The sequence below is a fragment of the Somniosus microcephalus genome, unplaced genomic scaffold (genome assembly GCF_052327205.1).
Source record: "Somniosus microcephalus isolate GS21.2 unplaced genomic scaffold, FLI_Smic_1.0 unresolved_chr9, whole genome shotgun sequence".
NCBI lineage: Eukaryota > Metazoa > Chordata > Chondrichthyes > Squaliformes > Somniosidae > Somniosus > Somniosus microcephalus.
The window spans coordinates 15,073,850-15,100,028 of NW_028225187.1; the positions used below are offsets into that span (position 1 = coordinate 15,073,850).

At 51.6% G+C, this 26,179-nt stretch overlaps 1 protein-coding gene across 1 annotated transcript in view; it reads right to left on the reverse strand.

Annotated features, from left to right (window-relative positions):
- LOC147084807 (uncharacterized) overlaps positions 1–20,041 on the reverse strand; it is a 32,630-nt gene extending 12,589 nt beyond the window's left edge. Inside the window, exons 1-2 of the mRNA XM_085979519.1 lie at positions 19,783–20,041; positions 8,623–9,267 (exon numbers count right to left, since the gene is read on the reverse strand). Of these exons, the coding sequence (XP_085835645.1) occupies positions 8,623–9,267; positions 19,783–19,859 (722 nt within the window). The 5' untranslated portion in view covers positions 19,860–20,041. The remainder of the gene's footprint in view (positions 1–8,622; positions 9,268–19,782) is intronic.
- Between the last annotated feature and the right edge of the window lie 6,138 nt (positions 20,042–26,179).

Below are 26,179 nucleotides of genomic sequence, written 5' to 3' on the forward strand. Positions count from 1 at the left end.
GGAATCAAAAACACAATTTCTAAATCTGCGCACGACGTAAGAAATAGGAGCAGGAGTAGGCTGTATAGCCCCTCGAGCCTCATGGCTGATCTTCTACCTCATCTCCTGCCCGATCTCCATATCCCTTAGCATGCAAAAAATCTATCTTAGTCTTGAATATACCAAACGATTGAGCCTCCACAGCCCTCTGGGGCAGAGAATTCCAAAGATTCACCGCCCTCTGAGTGAAGAAATTCCTCCTCATCTCAGTCCTCAATGGCCGACCCCTTATCCTGAGACTGTGACCCCTGGTTCGAGACTCTCCAGCCCAGGGGGAAACAGCCTCTCAGCATCTACCCTGTCAATCCCTGAGAGAATTTTATGTTTCAAGGGGATCACCTCTCATTCTTCTAAAATCCAGAGAATATAGGTCTAGTCGACCCAATCTTTGCCAGCGACGCCCACATCCCATAAACGAATTTAAAAAAACAAATCTCTCCTCATAGGACAACCCCCCCATCCCAGGAACCAGTCTGGTGAACCTTCGTTGCACTCCCTCTGTGGCAAGTATATCCTTCCTTAGGTAAGGAGACCAAAACTGTCCACAATACTCCAGGTGTGGTCTCACCAGGGCCCTGTATAATTGCAGTAAGACCTCTTTACTCAAATCCTCTTGTAATAAAGGCCAACATACCATTTGCTTTCCTAATCGCTTGCTGTACCTGCATGTTAACTTTCAGTGATTTGTGTACAAGGACACCCAGGTCCCCCTGAACACCAACATTTCCCAATCTCTCCCCATTTCAAAAATACTCTGCCTTTCTATTTTTCCTACCAAAGTGGATAACTTCACATTTCTCCACATTATATCCCATTTGCCATGTTCTTGCCCACTCACTTAGCCTGTCTATATCCCCTTGAAGCCTCCTTGTATCCTCCTCACAACTTACATTCCCACCCAGCTTTGAATCATCAGCAAATTTGGGATATATTACATTTGGTCCCCTCATCCAAATCATTGATGTAGATTGTGAATCGGGAGGTATTGCTTCAGTTGTACAAGGTATTGGTGAGACCGCACCTGGAATACTGCATACAGTTTTGGTGTCCTTACTTAAGAAAAGACATACTTGCTCTCGAGTCAGTACAAAGAAGGTTCACTCGGTTAATCCCGGGGATGAGGGGATGGACATATGAGGAGAGGTTGAGTAGATTGGGACTCTACTCATTGGAGTTCAGAAGAATGAGAGGCGATCTTATTGAAACATATAAGATTGTGAAGGGGTTGGATCGGGTGGATGCGGGGAGGATGTTCCCGATGATGGGTGAAACTAGAACTAGGGGGCATAGTCTTAGAATAAGGGGCTGCTCTTTCAAAACTGAGATGAGGAGGAACTACTTCACTCAGAGGGTGGTAGGTCCATGGAATATGCTGCCCCAAAAAGCTGTCGAAGCTACATCATTACATAAATTTAAAACAGAAATAGACAGTTTCCTAGAAGAAAAGGGAATTAAGGGTTACGGGGAGCGGGCAGGAATTTGGACATGAGTCTAGGTTCGGATCAGACATGGCCCTGTGGGTAGCGGAGCGGGCCCAGGGGCCGTGTAGCCTGATCCTGCTCCTGTTTCGTGTGTCTAATTCTGTTAGATTCAGGAGATAGTCCTGTGATAGTGGATTGGCGGTTAGGATCAGATCAGCCATGATCTTATTGAATGGCGGAGCAGGCTCGAGGGGCCGATTGGCCTACTCCTGCTCCTATTTCTTATGTAAAGAATTCCAAAGACCTTTGAATGAAGAAATTTCTCCTCATCTCAGTCCTAAATGGCTGACCCCTTATCCTGAGACTGGGACCCCTGGTTCGAGACTCTCCAGCCAGGGGGAAACATCCTCCCAGCATCTACCCTGTCAAGCCCTGTGAGAATTTTATGTTTCAAGGGGATCACCTCTTGAGAATATCATTTCAAGAAAAAGAAACCAGAAACTGTAAAAGCAGCAGAGAAGTAAAAAGGGCTAACCTGATACCTGATCTTTAATTGTTAACGAGGCTGGCGCCCATGATGTTACCCCTTGCTGATAGGAACAATGTAGGGCGGCGGGCAGAAACTGTACAGACATTAGGTGATTGCAAACGCATTACCATAATGTTTAGGTGATCGTGAGGACATTACCAGGATGTTTACTTAGCTGTAACCCATTCAGTAAAATGTGGCTTGTATATTTCGAACTGCCAGACCAGGAAATCCAATTAAATGTATACGTGCACAGCTCAGGATTGGTGCAGGATGTACGAGGCGTTAATGCTTTCTCAAAAGCAGGGATAAAAATGTAGCACGCTGTATGAGAAATTGCTTACTCTGTTGGATTCGTCAGACTCTTGCAGGAGTCGGTGCCGATATATCAGAGTAAGACTCCGCGGAAAATAAATCGTTTAAACTCTCCAGGTGTATTCGACTCGGTGATTGCTGAACCAGACTGAGGGTAAAAGAATCCGTTCTATCACTCTCATTCTTCTAAAATCCAGAGAATATAGGTCTAGTCGACCCAATCTTTGCCAGCGACGCCCACATCCCATAAACGAATTTTTAAAGAAATCTCTCCTCATAGGACAATCCCCCCATCCCAGGAACCAGTCTGGTGAACCTTCGTTGCACTCCCTCTAAGGCCAGTATATCCTTCCTTAGGTAAGGAGACCAGAACTGTCCACAATACTCCAGGTGTGGTCTCACCAGGGCCCTATATAATTGCAGTAAGACCTCTTTACTCTTATACTCAAATCCTCTTGTAATAAAGGCCAACATTCCATTTGCTTTCCTAATCGCTTGCTGTACCTGCATGTTAACTTTCAGTGATTCGTGTACAAGGACACCCAGGTCCCTCTGAACACTAACATTTCCCAATCTCTCACCTTTTAAAAAATACTCTGCTTTTCTATTTTTCCTACCAAAGTGGATAACTTCACATTTCTCCACATTATATTCCATTTGCCATGTTCTTGCCCGCTCACTTAGCCTGTCTATATCCCCTTGAAGCCTCCTTGTATCCTCACAACTTACATTCCTACCCAGCTTTGTATCATCGGCAAACTTGGGATATATTACACTCGGTCCCCTCATCCAAATCATTGATGTAGATTGTGAATAGCTGAGGCCCAAGCACTGATCCTGCCAACCCGAAAATGACCCGTTTATTTTCTGTCCATTAACCAATCCTCAATCCATGCTAGTTTATTACCGCCAATCCCATGAGCCCTAATTTTGTTTCATAATCTCTTGTGTGGCACCTTAACGAACGCCTTCCGAAAATCCAAATACACTACATCCACCAGTTCCCCCTTATCTATTCTGCTAGATACATCAAAAAACAGATTTGTCAAACACGATTTCCCTTTCATAAACCCGTGTTGACTCGGCCCAATCCTATTATTATTTTCTAAGTGTCCTGTTACCACGTCCTTAATAATAGATTCCAGCATTTTCCCTACTACTGATGTCAGACTAACTGGTCTGTAGTTCCCCGTTTTCTCTCTCCCTCCTTTCTTAAATAGTGGGGTTACATTTGCTACCTTACAATCTGTGGGAACCGTTCCAGAATCTATGGAATTTTGGAAAATGACAACCAATGCATCCACTATCTCTATATCCACCTCTTTCAAAACCCTAGGATGTAGGCCATCAGGTCCAGGGGGTTTATCGGCTTTCAGACCCATTAATTTCACCAGTACTACCTTTTTACCAATACTAATTTCTTTCAGTTCCTCATTCTCGCTAGACCCTTGGTTCTCCACTATTTCCGGGAAGTTTTCTGCGCCTTCTTCTGTGAAGACAGACACAAAGTATTTGTTTAATTTCTCAGCCATTTCCTTATTCCCCATTATAATTTCTCCTGTCTCAGCCTGTAAGGGACCCACGTTTACTTTCGCTAATCTTTACCTTTTTGCATACCTATAGAAGCTTTTACAGTCTGTTTTTATGTCTCTCGCTAGTTTACTCTCATATTCTATTTTCCCTTTCTTTATCAATTTATTGGTCCTCCTTTGCGGAATTCTAAAATCCTCCTAATCATCAGGTTTACTGCTCTTTTTGGCAACATTATAAGCCTCTTCCTTTGATCTAATACTATCTTTAACTTCTCTTGTTAGCCTTGCATAACGGTGCACAGTTCAGGTCTCCATATACCTGGGTTAGACCACACTTGGAGCACTGTGCACAGTTCTGGTCTCCATATACCTTGGTTAGACCACACTTGGAGCACTGTGCACAGTCCTGGTCTCCATATACCTTGGTTAGACCACACTTGGAGCACTGTGCACAGTCCTCGTCTCCATATACCTTGGTTAGACCACACTTGGAGCACTGTGCACAGTTCTGGTCTCCGTATACCTTGGTTAGACCACACTTGGAGCACTGTGTACAGTTCTGGTCTCCATATACCTTGGTTAGACCACACTTGGAGCACTGTGCACAGTCCTGGTCTCCATATACCTGGGTCAGACCACACTTGGAGCACTGTGCACAGTCCTCGTCTCCATATACCTTGGTTAGACCACACTTGGAGCACTGTGCACAGTTCTGGTCTCCATATACCTTGGTTAGACCACACTTGGAGCACTGTGCACAGTCCTGGTCTCCATATACCTTGGTTAGACCACACTTGGAGCACTGTGCACAGTTCTGGTCTCCATATACCTTGGTTAGACCACACTTGGAGCACTGTGCACAGTCCTGGTCTCCATATACCTTGGTTAGACCACACTTGGAGCACTGTGCACAGTTCAGGTCTCCATATACCTGGGTTAGACCACACCTGGAGCACTGTGCACAGTTCAGGTCTCCACATAACTTGGTTAGACCACACTTGGAGCACTGTGCACAGTTCTGGTCTCCACATACCTTGGTTAGACCACACTTGGAGCACTGTGCACAGTTCCGGTCACCATATACCTTGGTTAGACCACACTTGGAGCACCGTGCACAGTTCTGGTCTCCACATACCTTGGTTAGACCACAATTGGAGCACTGTGCACAGTTCTGGTCTCCATATACCTTGGTTAGACCACACTTGGAGCACCGTGCACAGTTCTGGTCTCCATATCCCTTGGTTAGATCACACTTGGAGCACCGTGCACAGTTCTGGTCTCCACATACCTTGGTTAGACCACAATTGGAGCACTGTGCACAGTTCTGGTCTCCATATCCCTTGGTTAGATCACACTTGGAGCACTGTGCACAGTTCTGGTCTCCATATACCTTGGTTAGACCACACTTGGAGCACTGTGCACAGTTCTGGTCTCCATATACCTTGGTTAGATCACACTTGGAGCACTGTGCACAGTTCTGGTCTCCATATACCTTGGTTAGACCACACTTGGAGCACTGTGCACAGTCCTGGTCTCCACATACCTTGGTTAGACCACAATTGGAGCACTGTACACAGTTCTGGTCTCCATATCCCTTGGTTAGATCACACTTGGAGCGCTGTGCACAGTCCTGGTCTCCATATACCTTGGTTAGATCACACTTGGAGCAGTGCACACAGTTCTGGTCTCCATATACCTTGGAGCACTGTGCACAGTTCTGGTCGCCATATTATAAAAAGGCGATAGAGGCACTGGAGAGGGTGCAAAAAAGATTTACAAGGATGATGCCAGAAATGCGAGGTTATAACTACAGGAAACTTTGTGATATCCGGCACCGACGGGACCGCGCTGTTGCCGTCCCATCAAAACTGCCGGACAAACCAGCGCTAATGTTGAAACATACGGAGCTTGAGCTCCGTATCTGGCAACAAACCCTGTCTTCTAAACAGTCGGCCGTACCTTGCAAGCGTCTCTGTAGCTTAGCAACAGCTTCAGCGAGACCTTGCAGAGCCTGACTGGTGAAAAAAAAGCAACGAAAAGAAAAAAAAAAACACTAACGAAACGGCTCCTGATTTTTGCCGGCGGCTCAAGCATTCCGGACATTTAACCTCCGGATAATACAAAGTTTCCTGTATCAGGAAAGGCTGAACAGGCTGGGGCTCTTTCTTTCTAGGAAAGAGAAAGCTGAGGGCTGACCTGATAGAGGTCTTTAAGATTATGCAAGGTTTTAATATAGTAGAGAGAGAGAGAGAGTTTTTCCACTGTGGGAGAACAGCAAAACGAGAGGCCAGCAATATAAGATACCAAGAAATCCAATGGGGAATTCAGGAGAAACGTCTTTGCACAGCGTGTGGTGAGAATGTGGATCTCGCTGCCACAGGGAGTGGTTGAGGTGAATAGTATCGATGTATTTAAGGGGAGGCTGGACAAGCACGAGGGAGAAGGGAATAGAGGGTGACGCTGATAGAGTTAGATGAGGAAAGATGGGAGGAGACTCGAGTGGAGCGTAAACACCGGCATGGACTGGTTGGGCCGAATGGCCTGTTTCTGTGCCGTATATCCGATGTAATCCTTTTCAAGTCCAAAGCGGATGGCCTCACACTTGGCCTACATTGAAATCCATTTGCCACAGCTTTACCCACTCACTCAATCCACCGCGGTCTCGACGGCGGCGGCGGCGAACTGGCAGCCTTCACCGCCATTTGGCCTTGGAGACTGACCGCAACTTCAGGGTTTGCCGTAGGCGGAAGTTGCGGTCAGTCATTCACTGCTCCGACACTGGCTGCGCTGCGCACCTCACCATCCCCCACCCCCCTCGACACACAGAGCCAGCAATCAGGGAAATCTCTCGAATCAGGGAAACGGACTAAACTTCAGGTCTTCCGCAGTAACCACGCTGTTAAATTCCCCACTGAAAGTTAGACTCTCAGGGATTAGGTGTAACTGGGCTTTTAACAGCCTATCGACTGATAAACATAGAAACATAGAAGATAGGAGCAGGAGTAGGCCATTCGGCCCCTCGAGCCTGCTCCGCCATTCAATGAGATCATGGCTGATCATCCAAATTCAGTACCCTGTCCCTGCCTTCTCCCCATATCCCTTGATCCCTTTAGCCTTAAGAAATATATCCAACTCCTTCTTGAATATATTTAATGAATTGGCCTCAACTACCTTCTGTGGTAGAGAATTCCACAGGTTCACCACTCTCTGGGTGAAGAAATTCCTCCTCATCTCTGTCCTAAATGGCTTACCCCTTATCCTTAGACTGTGACCCCTGGTTCTGGACTCCCCGGCCATCGGTAACATCCTTCCTGCATCTAGTCCTGTTAGAATTTTGTAAGTTTCAATGAGATCCCCTCTCATTCTTCTAAACTCCAGCGAGTATAAGCCCAATCGACCCAATCTCTCTTCATATGTCATTCCTGCCATCCCAGGTATCAGTCTGGTGAATCTTCGCTGCACTCCCTCCATGGCAAGAACATCCTTCCTCAGATAAGGCGACCAAAACTGCCCACAATACTCAAGGTGTGGTCTCACCAAGGCCCTGTACAACTGTAGCAAGACATCCTTGCTCCTGTACTCGAATCCTTTCGCTACGAAGGCCAACATACCATTTGCCTTCTTAACCGCCTGCTGCACCTGCATGCTTACCTTCAGCGACTGGTGCACAAGGACACCCAGGTCTCGTTGCACTTCCCCTTCTCCCAATCTATTGCCGTTCAGATAATAATCTGCCTTCCTGTTTTTGCCACCAAAGTGGATAACCTCGCATTTATCCACATTATACTGCATCTGCCCAATCACCCAACCTGTCCAAATCATACTGGAGTTTCTCGGCATCCTCCTCACAGCACACACGCCCACCCAGCTTTGTGTCGTCTGCAAACAAATGCCAAGGGCCTGAAAAACTAATTTTAATCAAATTTATCCATTTCAATAACATTTCAAATTTTTAAGAAACTTAAAACAAAAATTGAAAACTTTTTTTTTTTTTTTTTTAAAGTTTGTTCATTTTTATTTCAGGTTTGCCTTTTCCCCCGCACGAGAGCCCCAATCTCTCTTTTGCTCTCTCTCTTAACATTTTTGAAAAGTTGGAATTTTAAGAGCTTGCCCACTTCCTTGTTCGCCGTCTGTGAGAATTCGGCAGCTCGCACTGGGAGATCCCCACATAGAAGATAGGAGCAGGAGTCGGCCATTCGGCCCCTCGAGCCTGCTCCGCCATTCACCAAGATCATGGCTGATCATCCAAACTTAGTACCCTGTCCCTGCCTTCTCCCCATATCCCTTGATCCCTTTAGCCTTCAGAAATATATCCAACTCCTTCTTGAATATATTTAATGAATTGGCCTCTACTGCCTTCTGTGGTAGAGAATTCCACAGGTTCACCACTCTCTGGGTGAAGAAATTCCTCCTCATCTCTGTCCTAAATGGCTTACCCCTTATCCTTAGACTGTGACCCCTGGTTCTGGACTCCCCCACCATCGGGAACACCCTTCCTGCATCTAGTCTGTCCAGTCCTGTCAGAATTTTATAAGTTCCACTAAACTCAGTCGCTTTGAATGACGTGTCGGAAAACCCGAACTGCTCGACACAGAGATCGCGAGATCTTCGCGCGCAGCCTACTTCGGGGCCAGTGGCGAGCAACTTTGCTTCGCCACGGAGCGCAAATTCCGGGCCATTTAATATCTCTTTTGTAATGTGACGCTTCCCTCTGCCCCCGCTCGTAATGCCGCCTATCTTGGCGTCGTTGGCAAACTCGGAGCCCCCTCACGCTCCCCTAGCTCACCTGAAAGGCCTCTCTCCGGTGTGAGTCCTCTGGTGATCCGAGAGCTTAGAGGACTGGGCAAAACCCTTGCCGCACACGTCACACTTGAAGGGCTTCTGGACGGGGCGGGAGCACTGGTGGACGAGGAAGGAGGAGAGGCGCTGAAAGGTCTTGTGGCAGACGCTGCACTGGCAGGGCTTGTCCTCCCCGAGCGAGCACCGGTGGCTGAAGAAGTGAGCCGACTGGCTGAAGGTCTCCTTGCAGACGGAGCACTGGAAGAGCCGGTCCTGTGTGTGGGAGCGGCGGTGGGCCCGGAGCTCCGAGGAGGTGAGGAAGGAACGCTGGCAGACCAGACACTGGAAGGGGGGGACGGGGGCGGGGGCCGGCGGGCCTTCGGGGCCGTGAACCTCTAGCGCGTGACGCTCCAGCTCCCGGGTGCTGGCAAAGACTCGGCAGCACATGGCACACACCGGGGGTTTCTCCTCCTCCGCAGCCTCCCGCTCCCCGAGCTCCAAGGGCGATCCCGGCCCCTCTGCCCCGCAGCTGTTATCGATCTCTGCCGGAGCTGCACCAGGCCCGGCATCCTCCTCCTCCGCTTTCTCAGGGTAAATCGCAGCCTCCCCCGGATCTTGCGCCAACATCTCATTTTCCGTCTCCTCCTCCTTGCTGCAAAATTAAAAAAGGAAATACGTGAAAAGACGTCATCTTAGGAACAGGAGTAGGACCATTCAGCATCCCCCCCCAACCCCGAGCCTGTTACACAGGAACAGGAGGAGGCCCATTCAGCCCCTCGAGCCTGTTACACAGGAACAGGAGGAGGCCCATTCAGCCCCCTCGAGCCTGTTACACAGGAACAGGAGGAGGCCCATTCAGCCCCTCGAGCCTGTTACACAGGAACAGGAGGAGCCCATTCAGCCCCTCGAGCCTGTTACACAGGAACAGGAGGAGGCCCATTCAGCCCCTCGAGCCTGTTACACAAGAACAGGAGGAGGCCCATTCAGCCCCTCGAGCCTGTTACACAGGAACAGGAGGAGGCCCATTCAGCCCCTCGAGCCTGTTACACAGGAACAGGAGGAGGCCCGTTCAGCCCCTCGAGCCTGTTACACAGGAACAGGAGGAGGCCCATTCAGCCCCCTCGAGCATGTTACACAGGAACAGGAGGAGGCCCATTCAGCCCCTCGAGCCTGTTACACAGGAACAGGAGGAGGCCCGTTCAGCCCCTCGAGCCTGTTACACAGGAACAGGAGGAGGCCCATTCAGTCCCTCGAGCCTGTTACACAGGAACAGGAGGAGGCCCATTCAGCCCCTCGAGCCTGTTACACAGGAACAGGAGGAGGCCCATTCAGTCCCTCGAGCCTGTTACACAGGAACAGGAGGAGGCCCATTCAGCCCCCTCGAGCCTGTTACACAGGAACAGGAGGAGGCCCATTCAGCCCATCGAGCCTGTTACACAGGAACAGGAGGAGGCCCATTCAGCCCCTCGAGTCTGTTACACAGGAACAGGAGGAGGCCCATTCAGCCCCCTCGAGCCTGTTACACAGGAACAGGAGGAGGCCCGTTCAGCCCCTTGAGCCTGTTACACAGGAACAGGAGGAGGCCCATTCAGCCCCCTCGAGCCTGTTACACAGGAACAGGAGGAGGCCCATTCAGCCCCTCGAGCCTGTTACACAGGAACAGGAGGAGGCCCATTCAGCCCCTCGAGCCTGTTACACAGGAACAGGAGGAGGTCCATTCAGCCCCTCGAGCCTGTTACACAGGAACAGGAGGAGGCACATTCAGCCCCTCGAGCCTGTTACACAGGAACAGGAGGAGGCCCATTCAGCCCCTCGAGCCTGTTACACAGGAACAGGAGGAGCCCATTCAGCCCCTCGAGCCTGTTACACAGGAACAGGAGGAGGCCCATTCAGCCCCTCGAGCCTGTTACACAGGAACAGGAGGAGGCCCATTCAGTCCCCTCGAGTCTGTTACACAGGAACAGGAGGAGGCCCATTCAGCCCCTCGAGCCTGTTACACAGGAACAGGAGGAGGCCCATTCAGCCCCTCGAGCCTGTTACACAGGAACAGGAGGAGCCCATTCAGCCCCTCGAGCCTGTTACACAGGAACAAGAGGAGGCCCATTCAGCCCCCTCGAGCCTGTTACACAGGAACAGGAGGAGCCCATTCAGCCCCTCGAGCCTGCTCCACAGGAACAGGAGGTGGCCCATTCAGCCCCCTCGAGCCTGTTACACAGGAACAGGAGGAGGCCCATTCAGCCCCTCGAGCCTGTTACACAGGAACAGGAGGAGCCCATTCAGCCCCTCGAGCCTGTTACACAGGAACAGGAGGAGGCCCATTCAGCCCCTCGAGCCTGTTACACAGGAACAGGAGGAGGCCCGTTCAGCCCCTTGAGCCTGTTACACAGGAACAGGAGGAGGCCCATTCAGCCCCCTCGAGCCTGTTACACAGGAACAGGAGGAGGCCCGTTCAGCCCCTCGAGCCTGTTACACAGGAACAGGAGGAGGCCCATTCAGCCCCTCGAGCCTGTTACACAGGAACAGGAGGAGGCCCGTTCAGCCCCTTGAGCCTGTTACACAGGAACAGGAGGAGGCCCATTCAGCCCCCTCAAGCCTGTTACACAGGAACAGGAGGAGGCCCATTCAGCCCCTTGAGCCTGCTCCACAGGAACAGGAGGTGGCCCATTCAGCCCCCTCGAGCCTGTTACACAGGAACAGGAGGAGGCCCATTCAGCCCCTCGAGCCTGTTACACAGGAACAGGAGGAGCCCATTCAGCCCCTCGAGCCTGTTACACAGGAACAAGAGGAGCCCATTCAGCCCCTCGAGCCTGTTACACAGGAACAAGAGGAGGCCTGTTCAACCCCCTCGAGCCTGTTACACAGGAACAGGAGGAGGCCCATTCAGCCCCTCGAGTCTGTTACATTAGGAACAGGAGGAGCCCATTCAGCCCCTCGAGCCTGTTACACAGGAACAAGAGGAGGCCCAAACAGCCCCCTCGAGCCTGTTACACAGGAACAGGAGGAGGCCCATTCAGCCCCTTGAGCCTGTTACACAGGAACAGGAGGAGGCCCATTCAGCCCCCTCGAGCCTGTTACACAGGAACAGGAGGAGGCCCATTCAGCCCCTTGAGCCTGTTACACAGGAACAGGAGGAGGCCCATTCAGCCCCTCGAGCCTGTTACACAGGAACAGGAGGAGGCCCATTCAGCCCCTCGAGCCTGTTACACAGGAACAGGAGGAGGCCCATTCAGCCCCCTCGAGCCTGTTACACAGGAACAGGAGGAGGCCCATTCAGCCCCTCGAGCCTGTTACACAGGAACAGGAGGAGGCCCATTCAGCCCCTCGAGCCTGTTACACAGGAACAGGAGGAGGCCCATTCAGCCCCTCGAGCCTGTTACACAGGAACAGGAGGAGGCCCATTCAGCCCCCTCGAGCCTGTTACACAGGAACAAGAGGAGGCCTGTTCAACCCCCTCGAGCCTGTTACACAGGAACAGGAGGAGGCCCATTCATCACCCTTGAATCTGTTCCGCCATTCAATAAAATCATGTCCTGCCACCTTCAAAGATCAGCCATGGTGAGAAGGCTGTTAATGAACCATATGGGATCCTTCGCTTTATTAATAGAGGCATAGAGTTATAAAACACTGGTTAGGCCCCAGCTGGAGTAATTTGTCCAATTCTGGGCACCGCACTTTAGGAAGGATGTCAAGGCCTTGCAGAGGGTGCAGAGGAGATTGACCAGAATGGTACCAGGGATGAGGGACTTCAGTGATGTGGAGAGACTGGAGAAGCTGGGTTGTTCTCCTTAGAGCAGAGAAGGTTAGGGGGAGATTGACCAGAATGGTACCAGGGATGAGGGACTTCAGTGATGTGGAGAGACTGGAGAAGCTGGGGTTGTTCTCCTTAGAGCAGAGAAGGTTAAGGGGAGATTGACCAGAATGGTACCAGGGATGAGGGACTTCAGTGATGTGGAGAGACTGGAGAAGCTGGGGTTGTTCTCCTTAGAGCAGAGAAGGTTAAGGGGAGATTGACCAGAATGGGACCAGGGATGAGGGACTTCAGTGATGTGGAGAGACTGGAGAAGCTGGGGTTGTTCTCCTTGGAGCAGAGAAGGTTAAGGGGAGATTGACCAGAATGGCACCGGGGATGAGGGACTTCAGTGATGTGGAGAGACTGGAGAAGCTGGGGTTGTTCTCCTTAGAGCAGAGAAGGTTAAGGGGAGATTGACCAGAATGGGACCAGGGATGAGGGACTTCAGTGATGTGGAGAGACTGGAGAAGCTGGGATTGTTCTCCTTGGAGCAGAGAAGGTTAAGGGGAGATTGACCAGAATGGCACCAGGGACGAGGGATTTCAGTGATGTGGAGAGACTGGAGAAGCTGGGATTGTTCTCCTTAGAGCAGAGAAGGTTAAGGGGAGATTGACCAGAATGGTACCGGGGATGAGGGACTTCAGTGATGTGGAGAGACTGGAGAAGCTGGGGTTGTTCTCCTTAGAGCAGAGAAGGTTAAGGGGAGATTGACCAGAATGGTACCAGGGATGAGGGACTTCAGTGATGTGGAGAGACTGGAGAAGCTGGGATTGTTCTCCTTAGAGCAGAGAAGGTTAAGGGGAGATTGACCAGAATGGTACCAGGGATGAGGGACTTCAGTGATGTGGAGAGACTGGAGAAGCTGGGATTGTTCTCCTTGGAGCAGAGAAGGTTAAGGGGAGATTTAATAGAGATGTTCAAAATCATGAAGGGTTTTGACAGAGTTCAACAACAACTTGCATTTATATAGCACCTTTAAGAGGTGATCTTATTGAAACATACAAGATTCTGAGGGGGATTGACAGGGTAGATGCTGAGAGGCTGTTTCCCCCTGGGCTGGAGAGTCTCGAACCAGGGGTCACAGTCTCAGGATAAGGGGTCGGCCATTGAGGACTGAGATGAGGAGGAATTTCTTCACTCAGAGGGCGGTGAATCTTTGGAATTCTCTGCCCCAGAGGGCTGTGGAGGCTCAGTCGTTGAGTATATTCAAGGCCGAGATCGATAGATTTTTGAATATTAAGGTAATCGAGGGATATGGGGATAGTGCAGGAAAGTAGAAGAGGTAGAAGATCAGCCATGACTTTATTGAATGGCGGAGCAGGCTTGAACAGCGAAATGGCCGACTCCTGCTCCTAATTCTATTGTTCTTAATATAGTAAAACGTCCCAGGGTGTTTCACAGGAGCAGAACTCAAACACAATCTGACCCCGAGACATATAAGGAGATATTGCGACAGGTGTCCAATAGCTGGGTCAAAGAGCTCAGTTTTAAGGAACGTCTTAAAGGAGGAGAGAGAGGCGGAGAGGTTTAGGGAGGGAATTCCAGAGCTCAGGGCCCCAGGCAGCTGAAGGTACGGCCGCCAATGGTGGAGCGATGGAAATCGGGGATGCTCAAGGGGCCGGAGTTGGAGGAGCGCAGAGATCTCGGAGGGTCGTAGGGCTGGAGGAGGTTACAGAGATAGGGAGGGGGTGAGGGCCATGGAGGGATTTGAACAGGAGGATGAGAATTGTAGGGGCTGGAGGAGGTTACAGAGATAGGGAGGGGGCGAGGGCCATGGAGGGATTTGAACAGGAGGATGAGAATTGTAGGGGCTGGAGGGGGTTACAGAGATAGGGAGGGGGCGAGGGGCCATGGAGGGATTTGAACAGGAGGATGAGAATTGTAGGGGCTGGAGGAGGTTACAGAGATAGGGAGGGGGCGAGGGCCATGGAGGGATTTGAACAGGAGGATGAGAATTGTAGGGCTGGAGGAGGTTACAGAGATAGGGAGGGGCCGAGGGGCCATGGAGGGATTTGAACAGGAGGATGAGAATTGTAGAGCTGGAGGAGGTTACAGAGATAGGGAGGGGGCGAGGGGCATGGAGGGATTTGAACAGGAGGATGAGAATTGTAGAGCTGGAGGAGGTTACAGAGATAGGGAGGGGGCGAGAGCCATGGAGGGATTTGAACAGGAGGATGAGAATTTTAAAATCGACCGGGAGCCTAGGTACTAATCCGTTCGTTCATCAAAGAACTATTTAAATGGTGAAAAGCTCGGAACAGTGGAGGGACAAAGAGATTTAGGGGTCCATGTACACAGCTCACTAAAATGTAGTAGTGAGGTACAAAAAAGTAAATCAAAAAAGGCTAAAAGATTTACCCAGAGAGTGGCGAGAATGTGGAACTGGCTACCACAGGGAGTGGTTGAGACGAATAGCAGAGATACATTTAAGGAGAAGTGAGATAAACACACAAGGAAGAAAGGGATAGAAGGATATGGTGCTGGGGTGAGATGAAGAGCGGTGGGAGGAGGCTCGTGTGGAACAGAAACACCGGCACAGACCTGTTGGGCCGAATGGCCTGTACGTTCTATGTAACTCGATGTTAGCCTTCATAACTAGAGGGCTAGAATATAAAGGGGGGAGGAAGCTTTGCTGCAACTGTACAGAGCCCTGGTTGGACCACATCTGGAGCACTGTGTACAGTTCTGGGCAGCGCACCTTAGAAAGGATATATTGGCCTTGGACGGAGTGCAGCGCAGATTAACCAGAATGATACCGGAGCTCCAAGAGTTAGATTATGAGGAGAGATTACGTAAGCTCGGTTTGTCCATAACAGTTCCCCGAGCACCGGCGTTAGGCCGACTGGCCTGCGGTTACCAGGTTTCTCGCTCTGTCCTTTTTTTAAACAGGGGTGTTAACACTTGCAATCCTCCAGTCCTCGGGCACCACTCCCGTATCGAAGGAGGACGGGAAGATTGCGGCCAGAGCCTCCGCAATTTCCAGCCGTGCTTCCCTCAGTCACCTCGGATGCATCCCATCCGGACCGGGTGACTTTTCTGCTTTGAGCGCCGCCAACCTTTTAAGTTCCTCCTCTTTATCTATTTTTATCCGATCCAATATCGCTACTGCCGCCTCCTTTACTGTGACATTGGTAGCATCCTCTTCGCTAGTGAAGACAGATGCAAAGTACTCATTCAGTATCTCCGCCATGGCCCCTGCCGCCACAAGATCTCCTTTTTTGTTCGCTAATCGGCCCCACCCTCCCTTTGACTAAACTTTTACTATTTGTGTTTATAAAAAGACTTTTGGGTTCTCTTTTATGTTAGCCGCTAATCTATTCTGATATAACCTCTTTGCCCCTCTTATTCCCTTTTTTTAAGATCTCCTCTGTACTTTGTGTTCAGCTTGTTTCTCAACTGAATGATGAACCTTACATTAATCATAAGCCTCCCTTGCGTGAATCATTTTAACCTCTCTATCTTTGGTCGGCTGGGGAGCTCTAGCTTTGGATGCCCTGCCTTTCCAGCCGTACTTCCCTCCGGACCGGGTGACTTATCTACTTCAAAACTGTAATTAATGCAGTCGCTATAACTAATGGCTTTAGGTGCAAGTATTAGGATAGATGGGTCTGGGTATAGTCCCTTTAATTGAAGGATCTGGGTATAGTCCCAGTTGGGAGGACTCGTAAGAATCAACATTTCATTGTGCAGTACACACGTCTGCTGCATATATGACAAATAAAATTGAATTGAATTAATTAATGGGTCCAAGATGCAATCCCTTTAAGTGCTGGCTCTAGGTTGGGCCGATACTCCCTGGAGTTTGGAAGAATGAGAGGTGATCTCATTGAAAGGTTTAAGATTCTGAGGGGGATTGACAGGGTCGATGCTGAGAGGCTGTTTCCCCCCTGGGCTGGAGAGTCTCGAACCAGGGGTCACAGTCTCAGGATAAGGGGTCGGCCATTGAGGACTGAGATGAGGAGGAATTTCTTCACTCAGAGGGCGGTGAATCTTTGGAATTCTCTGCCCCAGAGGGCTGTGGAGGCTCAGTCGTTGAGTATATTCAAGGCTGAGATCGAGAGATTTTTGGACTCTCGGGCAATCGAGGGATATGGAGATCGGCCGGGGAAAATGGTGTCGAGGTCAAAGATCAGCCATGATCTTATTGAATGGCGGAGCAGGCATGAGGGGCCATCTGTCCTGCTCCTAATTCTTATGTTTGCATCCTTTTAAGTGCAAGCCCTTTAAATACAAACTCTCTCAGGGCTGGCTCTGGGGGGGTAATCCCTCTCTGTGCAAACTCTCTCAGGGCTGGCTCTGGGGGGGGGGGGGTGTAATCCCTCTGTGTACACTGACCCGGGGTTTAATCTCACTCTGTACACTGACCCGGGGTTTAATCTCACTCTGTACACTGACCCGGGGTTTAATCTCACTCTGTACACTGACCCGGGGTTTAATCTCACTCTGTACACTGACCCGGGGTTTAATCTCACTCCGTACACTGACCCGAGGTTTAATCTCACTCCGTACACTGACCCGGGGTTTAATCTCACTCCGTACACTGACCCGGGGTTTAATCTCACTCCGTACACTGACCCGGGGTTTAATCTCACTCCGTACACTGACCCGGGGTTTAATCTCACTCCGTACACTGACCCGGGGTTTAATCTCACTCCGTACACTGATCCGGGGTTTAATCTCACTCTGTACACTGACCCGGTGTGGTAAACCACTGTTTGTATTCCACTGTGTACATGCCTAGACATGCCTCGGCTGACTCCTCCCACAAGTCCTAGTATAAAGGTGACTGCTCCCCAGCCCCCTTTGTATTCTGGACCGGTCGACCACTCGAGGCAGACCTTCATTCTTTTGTTAATAAAAGCCTTTAGTTACTCTCTTAACTCTCAGTCTTTTATGAGTAATTGATAGCGCATCACCCGGGGCTTAATCTCACTCCGTACACTGACCCGGGGTTTAATCTCGCTCCGTACACTGACCCGGGGTTTAATCTCGCTCCGTACACTGACCCGGGGTTTAATCTCGCTCCGGACACTGACCCGGGGTTTAATCTCGCTCCGTACACTGACCCGGGGTTTAATCTCGCTCCGGACACTGACCCGGGGTTTAATCTCACTTCGGACACTGACCCGGGGTTTAATCTCACTCCGGACACTGACCCGGGGTTTAATCTCACTCCGTACACTGACCCGGGGTTTAATCTCACTCCGTACACTGACCCGGGGGTTTAATCTCACTCCGTACACTGACCCGAGGGTTTAATCTCACTCCGTACACTGACCCGGGGTTTAATCTCACTCCGTACACTGACCCGGGGTTTAATCTCACTCCGTACACTGACCCGGGGTTTAATCTCACTCTGGACACTGACCCGGGGTTTAATCTCACTCCGTACACTGACCCGGGGTTTAATCTCACTCTGGACACTGACCCGGGGTTTAATCTCCCTCCGGACACTGACCCGGGGTTTAATCTCGCTCCGTACACTGACCCGGGGTTTAATCTCGCTCTGGACACTGACCCGGGGTTTAATCTCGCTCCGTACACTGACCCAGGGTTTAATCTCACTCTGTACACTGACCCGGGGTTTAATCTCACTCCGTACACTGACCCGGGGTTTAATCTCACTCTGGACACTGACCCGGGGTTTAATCTCACTCCGGACACTGACCCGGGGTTTAATCTCACTCTGGACACTGACCCGGGGTTTAATCTCACTCCGTACACTGACCCGGGGTTTAATCTCACTCCGGACACTGACCCGGGGTTTAATCTCACTCCGTGCACTGACCCGGGGTTTAATCTCACTCCGGACACTGACCCGGGGTTTAATCTCACTCCGTACACTGACCCGGGGTTTAATCTCACTCTGGACACTGACCCGGGGTTTAATCTCACTCTGGACACTGACCCGGGGTTTAATCTCACTCTGGACACTGACCCGGGGTTTAATCTCACTCTGGACACTGACCCGGGGTTTAATCTCACTCTGTACACTGACCCGGGGTTTAATCTCACTCTGGACACTGACCCGGGGTTTAATCTCACTCTGGACACTGACCCGGGGTTTAATCTCACTCTGGACACTGACCCGAGGGTTTAATCTCACTCTGGACACTGACCCGGGGTTTAATCTCACTCTGTACACTGACCCGGGGTTTAATCTCACTCTGTACACTGACCCGGGGTTTAATCTCACTCCGTACACTGACCCGGGGTTTAATCTCACTCTGTACACTGACCCGGGGTTTAATCTCACTCCGTACACTGACCCGGGGTTTAATCTCACTCCGTACACTGACCCAGGGTTTAATCTCACTCTGTACACTGACCCGGGGTTTAATCTCACTCCGTACACTGACCCGGGGTTTAATCTCACTCTGTACACTGACCCGGGGTTTAATCTCACTCTGTACACTGACCCGGGGTTTAATCTCACTCTGTACACTGACCCGGGGTTTAATCTCACTCTGTACACTGACCCGGTGTGGTAAACCACTGTTTGTATTCCACTGTGTACATGCCTGGACATGCCTCGGCTGACTCCTCCCACAAGTCCTAGTATAAAGGTGACTGCTCCCCAGCCCCCTTTGTATTCTGGACCGGTCGACCACTCGAGGCAGACCTTCATTCTTTTGTTAATAAAAGCCTTTAGTTACTCTCTTAACTCTCAGTCTTTAATGAGTAATTGATAGCGCATCACCCGGGGTTTAATCTCACTCCGTACACTGACCCGGGGTTTAATCTCGCTCCGTACACTGACCCGGGGTTTAATCTCGCTCCGTACACTGACCCGGGGTTTAATCTCGCTCCGTACACTGACCCGGGGTTTAATCTCGCTCCGTACACTGACCCGGGGTTTAATCTCGCTCCGTACACTGACCCGGGGTTTAATCTCGCTCCGTACACTGACCCGGGGTTTAATCTCACTCTGGACACTGACCCGGGGTTTAATCTCACTCTGGACACTGACCCGGGGTTTAATCTCACTCTGGACACTGACCCGGGGTTTAATCTCACTCTGGACACTGACCCGGGGTTTAATCTCACTCTGGACACTGACCCGGGGTTTAATCTCACTCTGGACACTGACCCGGGGTTTAATCTCACTCTGGACACTGACCCGGGGTTTAATCTCACTCTGGACACTGACCCGGGGTTTAATCTCACTCCGTACACTGACCCGGGGTTTAATCTCACTCCGGACACTGACCCGGGGTTTAATCTCACTCTGGACACTGACCCGGGGTTTAATCTCACTCTGGACACTGACCCGGGGTTTAATCTCACTCTGGACACTGACCCGGGGTTTGTTTTGTGGACAAAGGACCCCCGCCGCCCCCGGGGAGCGGAGTGCAGATTGTGCCGGGTTTTACTCACACCCTGGGCGGGCCCAGTCCCAATCCCAGTCCCAGGCCGGGGCTCCGGGCCCGGACGCTGCCGGACTCCATGTCCATTCGCCGCCTCCCGCTGCAATGCCGGGCCGGTGCGCGGCTCCTTCTGGCGGTGAGGAGACCCGGGCTGAGCCGAGCCGGGCGGGGAGAGGACGGGAGAAAGTCTGCAATGGCTGGCAGGCTCGGGCCAGCTTCCCAGGGTGCAGCCTCGGCGCAGCCGCACTGCCGCCCCACTGGCGGCCCGGGCCACTTTCCCCCCGCGCGGTGCAGGCTGGGTCCGCGGCGCCGCCATTGACAGCGCCGGCACTTCCGGTCAGTGCCTCTCTCAGCCTCGGAAGCTTGTCACAGCCTCCCAGAGCCTCTCACAACCTCCCCACAGGTTCCCAGAGCCTCTCACAACCTCCCCACAGGTTCCCAGAGCCTCTCACAGCTTCTCTCAGCCTCCCAGAGCCTCTCACAACCTCCGCACAGGTTCCCAGAGCCTCTCACAACCTCCCCACAGGTTCCCAGAGCCTCTCACAACCTCCCCACAGGTTCCCAGAGCCTCTCACAACCTCCCCACAGGTTCCCAGAGCCTCTCACAACCTCCCCACAGGTTCCCAGAGCTTCTCACAACCACCCCACAGGTTCCCAGAGCCTCTCACAACCTCCCCACAGGTTCCCAGAGCCTCTCACAGCTTCTCTCAGCCTCCCAGAGCCTCTCACAACCTCCGCACAGTTTCCCAGAGCCTCTCACAACCTCCGCACAGGTTCCCAGAGCCTCTCACAAACCATGGCCGCTTCTTACAGCCTCCCAGAAACCATGGCAGCTTCTCATAGGCTCCCAGAGCCTCTCACAAACATGGCAGATTCTTACATCCTCCCAGAGCCTCTCACAACCATGGCAGCTTCTCACAGCCTCCCAGAGCATCTCACAAACCATGGCCGCTTCTCACAGCCACCCAGAGCTTCTCTCAGGCTCACAGCGCCTCTCACAACCATGGCAGCTTCTCACAGGTTCCCAGAGCCTCTCACAACCATGGCAGCCTCTCACAACCATGGCAGCTTCTCACAGGTTCCCAGAGCCTCTCACAAACATGGCAACTTCTCACAGGCTCACAGAGCCTCTCACAAACCATGGCAGCTTCTCTCAGGCTCCCAGAGCTTCTCACAAACCATGGCAGCTTCTTACAGGCTCCCAGAGCCTCTCACAGCTTGTCACAGGTTCCCAGAGCCTCTCGCAACCATAGCAGCTTCTCATAGGCTCCGACAGCCTTGGCAGCTTCCCAGAGCCTCTCACAACCATGGAAGCTTTTTACAGCCCCCCAGAGCCTCTCACAACCATGGAAGCTTTTTACAGCCTCCCAGAGCCTCTCACAGCCTCCCTACAGGCCCCCAGAGCCTCTCACAACCATGGCAGCTTCTCAGCCTCCCAGAGCCTTGGCAGCTTCTCACAGGCTCCCACAGCCTTGGCAGCTTCTCTCCGCCTCCCAGAGCCTCTCACACCCACGGCAGCTTCTCACAGGCTCCCAGAGCCTCTCACAACCATGGCAGCTTCTCTCCGCCTCCCAGAGCCTCTCACACCCATGGCAGCTTCTCACAGGTTCCCAGAGCCTCTCACAACCATGGCAGCTTCTCACAGGTTCCCAGAGCCTCTCACAACCATGGCAGCTTCTCACAGGTTCCCAGAGCTTCTCACAAACCATGGCAGGTTCTCTCCGCCTCCCAGAGCCTCTCACAACCATGGCAGCTTCTCACAGGCTCCCAGAGCCTCTCACAACCATGACAGGTTCCCAGAGCCTCTCACAAACCATGGCAGCTTCTCTCCGCCTCCCAGAGCCTCTCACAACCATGGCAGCTTCCCACAGGTTCCCAGAGCTTCTCACAAACCATGGCAGCTTCTCACAGGTTCCCAGAGCTTCTCACAAACCATGGCAGCTTCCCACAGGTTCCCAGAGCTTCTCACAAACCATGGCAGCTTCCCACAGGTTCCCAGAGCCTCTCACAAACCATGGCAGCTTCCCACAGGTTCCCAGAGCCTCTCACAAACCATGGCAGCTTCCCACAGGTTCCCAGAGCCTCTCACAAACCATGGCAGCTTCTCACAGGTTCCCAGAGCATCTCACAACCATGGCAGCTTCTCACAGGTTCCCAGAGCCTCTCACAAACCATGGCAGCTTCCCACAGGTTCCCAGAGCTTCTCACAACCATGGCAGGTTCTCACAGGCTCCCAGAGCTTCTCACAACCATGGCAGCTTCTCACAGCCTCTCACAACCATGGCAGCTTCTCACAGCCTCCCATAGAAACATAGAAGATAGGAGCAGGAGTAGGCCATTCGGCCCCTCGAGCCTGCTCCGCCATTCAATGAGATCATGGCTGACCATCCAAACTCAGTACCCTGTCCCTGCTTTCTCCCCATATCCCTTGATCCCTTTAGCCTTAAGAAATATATCCAACTCCTTCTTGAATATATTTAATGAACTGACCTCCACCGCCTTCTGTGGCAGAGAATTCCACAGGTTCACCACTCTCTGGGTGAAGAAATTCCTCATCTCAGTCCTAAATGGCTTGCTCCTTATCCTTAGACTGTGACCCCTGGTTCTGGACTCCCCGACCATCGGGAACATCCTTCCTGCATCTAGTCTGTTTAGTCCTGTTAGAATTTTATAAGTTTCAATGAGATCCCCTCTCATTCTTCTAAACTCCAGTGAGTATAAGCCCAATCGACCCAATCTCTCCTCATACGTCATTCCTGCCATCCCAGGTATCAGTCTGGTGAATCTTCGCTGCACTCCCTCCATGGCAAGAACATCCTTCCTCAGATAAGGCGACCAAAACTGCACACAATACTCAAGATGTGGTCTCACCAAGGCCCTGTACAACAGCAGCAAGACACCCTTGTTCCTGTACTCGAATCCTCTCGCTACGAAGGCCAACATACCATTTGCCTTCTTAACCGCCTGCTGCACCTGCATGCTTACCTTCAGCGACTGGTGCACAAGAACACCCAGGTCTCGTTGCACTTCCACTTCTCCCAATCTATTGCCGTTCAGATAATAATCTGCCTTCCTGTTTTTGACACCAAAGTGGATAACCTCACATTTATCCACATTATATTGCATCTGCCATGTTTCTGCCCAATCACCCAACCTGTCCAAATCATCCTGGAGTTTCTCGGCATCCTCCTCACAGCTTACCCTCCCACCCAGCTTTGTGTCGCCTGCAAATTTGGAGATATTACATCCAATTCCCTCGTCCAGATCATTAATATATATTGTGAATAGCTGGGGCCCAAGGACCGATCCTTGCGGTACCCCACTAGTCACTGCCTGCCACTCGGAAAAAGACCCGTTTATTCCAACTCTTTGCTTTCTGTCCACCAACCAGTTCTCTATCCAAGTCAGTACCTTGCCCCCAATCCCATGTGCCTTAAACTTTACACGCTAAACTCTTATGCGGGACCTTATCGAAAGCCTTCTGAAAGTCCAAATACACCACATCCACTGGTTCTCCCTTATCTATTTTACCAGTTACATCCTCAAAAAATTCCAGTAGATTAGTCAAGCACGATTTACCTTTTGTAAATCCATGTTGACTTTGTCCGATCCTGTCACTGCTTTCCAAGTGCTCTGCTATTACATCTTTTATAATGGACTCTAGCATTTTCCCCACTACCGATGTCAGGCTTACCAGTCTGTAATTCCCCGCTTTTTCTCTACCACCTTTTTTGAATAGTGGGGTAACATTAGCTACCCTCCAATCCATGGGAACTGTTCCAGATTCCATCGAATGTTGGAAGATGACCAGCAATGCATCTACTATTTCTAGGGCCACTTCCTTAAGTACCCTGGGATGTAGATTATCAGGCCCTGGGGATTTATTGGCCTTCAGTCCCATCAATGTCCCTAACACCATTTCCCTACAAATACTGATTTCTTTCAGTTCCACCCTTTCATCAGACCCTATGTTCCCCGACATCTCTGGGAGGTTATTTGTGTCCTCCTTTGTGAAGACAGAACCAAAGTATGTATTTAGTTGGTCTGCCATTTCTTTATTCCCCATTATAAATTCCCCTGACTCTGACTGCAAGGGACCTACGCTTGACTTCACCAATCTTTTTCTCTTCACATATCTATAAAAGCTTTTACAGTCAGTTTTTATGTTCCCTGCAGGCTTACTCTCATATTCCATTTTCCCTTTCTTAATTAATCCCTTTGTCCTCCTTTGTTGAATCCTAAACTGCTCCCAATCCTCAGGATTATTGCTTTTTCTGGCCAATTTATATGTCCTCTCCTTGGATCTTATGCTATCCCTAATTTCCTTTGTTAGTCACGGTTGAGTCACCTTTTTTGTTTTATTTTTATGTCAAACAGGGATGAACAAATTCTGTAGCTCATCCATGCGGTCTTTGAATGTTTGCCATTGCCTATCCACCGTCAACCCTTTGAGTGACATTCCCCAATCAATCCTACCCAACTCGCACCTCAGACCATCGTAGTTTCCTTTATTTAAATTGAGGACCCTAGTCTCTGAGTCAACTACTTCATTCTCCATCTTAATGAAGAATTCGATCATATTATGATCGCTCTGACCGAAGGGGCCTCGCACAACAAGATTGCTAATTAATCCTTTCTCGTTACATAATACCCAGTCTAAGATGGCCTGATCTCTGGTTGGTTCCTCGATATATTGGTCCAGGAAACCATCCCGTAAACACTCCAGGAATTCCTCCTCCACAGAGCCTTTGCAGCTACTCACAGCCTCCCAGAGCCTTGGCAGCCTCTCACAGCCTCCCAGAGCGCCTCTCAGTCTCCCTCAGCCCCTCTCTGTCTCCCTCAGCCTCAAGCATCCTCCCCCAGTCTCCTGAAGCCTCCCACACCCCGCACAGCCTCTCACAGTTCTCCTCAGCCTCCCAGAGCCTCTCTCAGGCTCCCAGAGCCTTGGCAGCCTCTCACAACCTCCCAGAGCGCCTCTCAGCCTCGCTCAGCTTCTCACAGGCTCCCAGAGCCTCAGCAGCTTTTCACAGGCTCCCAGAGCCTCTCACAACCTCCCCAGAGGCTCTCTCAACCTTGACAGCCTCTCACAGTCTCCCTCAGCCCCTCTCACAGTCTCTCTCAGCCCCTCTCTGTCTCTCTCAGCCCCAAGCATCCTCCCCCAGCCTCTCAGCCCCCCAGTCTCCTGAAGGCTCCCACAGCCCCCTCAGCTTCTCACAGCTCTCCTCAGCCTCCCAAGATGTCTCACAGCCCCCCTGCTCATTCCCAACACTGCAACCCAATAGTTTTTAATTTAATTTGTTATGTTTCCTTTTAATTTTAATTGTTAAGTGACTTTTTATTGGTTGTGCCCCTTTAAGGGGGGCACATGCTTAACTTCCAATAGGCAACAGCCCTGATATGAAGAGAAGATTCAACACTGCCACGGGCCCTCTGAGAGGCATCCCCGACATCGCAACGGCGACTGCACTTCACAAACACCTCCTGTAAAGCGCTCTGGGACATCACGAAGTGGGGAAAGGCGTGATATGAGTTTCAGGGGAAGATGGATACGCGCATGAGGGAGAGAGGAATAGAAGGATATGTTGATGGGGTGAGATGAAGAGAGGTGAGAGGAGGCTCATGTTTCAGTGAAGTTGGCCCCAGGACACCGGGGAGACCTCACCAATGCTCTTCTTCAAAATTGTGCCATGGGATTTTTTTAGGTCCGCCTGAGAGCGCAGACGGGGCCTCGCTTTAACGTCTCATCAGAAAGACGGCACCTCCGACTGTGCAGTGCTCCTTCAGTGCTGCCCCTCCGACAGTGCGGCGCTCCCTCAGTACTGCCCCTCCGACAGTGCGGTGCTCCCTCAGTACTGCCCCTCCGACAGTGCGGCGCTCCCTCAGTACTGCCCCTCCGACAGTGCGGGGCTCCCTCAGTGCTGCCCCACCGACAGTGCGGCACTCCCTCAGTGCTGCCCCTCCGACAGTGCGGTGCTCCCTCAGTACTGCCCCTCCGACAGTGCGGCGCTCCCTCAGTACTGCCCCTCCGACAGTGCGGGGCTCCCTCAGTGCTGCCCCACCGACAGTGCGGCACTCCCTCAGTGCTGCCCCTCCGACAGTGCAGCACTCCCTCAGTACTGCCCCTCCGACAGTGCAGCGCTCCCTCAGTACCGCCCCTCCGACAGTGCGGCACTCCCTCAGTACTGCCCCTCCGACAGTGCGGCACTCCTTCAGTACTGCCCCTCCGACAGTGCGGCGCTCCCTCAGTACTGCTCCCTCTGACAGTGCGATACTCCCTCAGTACTGCCCCTCCGACAGTGCAGCACTCCCTCAGTACTGCCCCTCCGACAGTGCGGCACTCCCTCAGTACTGCCCCTCCGACAGTGCAGGGCTCTCACAGTACTGCCCCTCCGACAGTGCGGCACTCC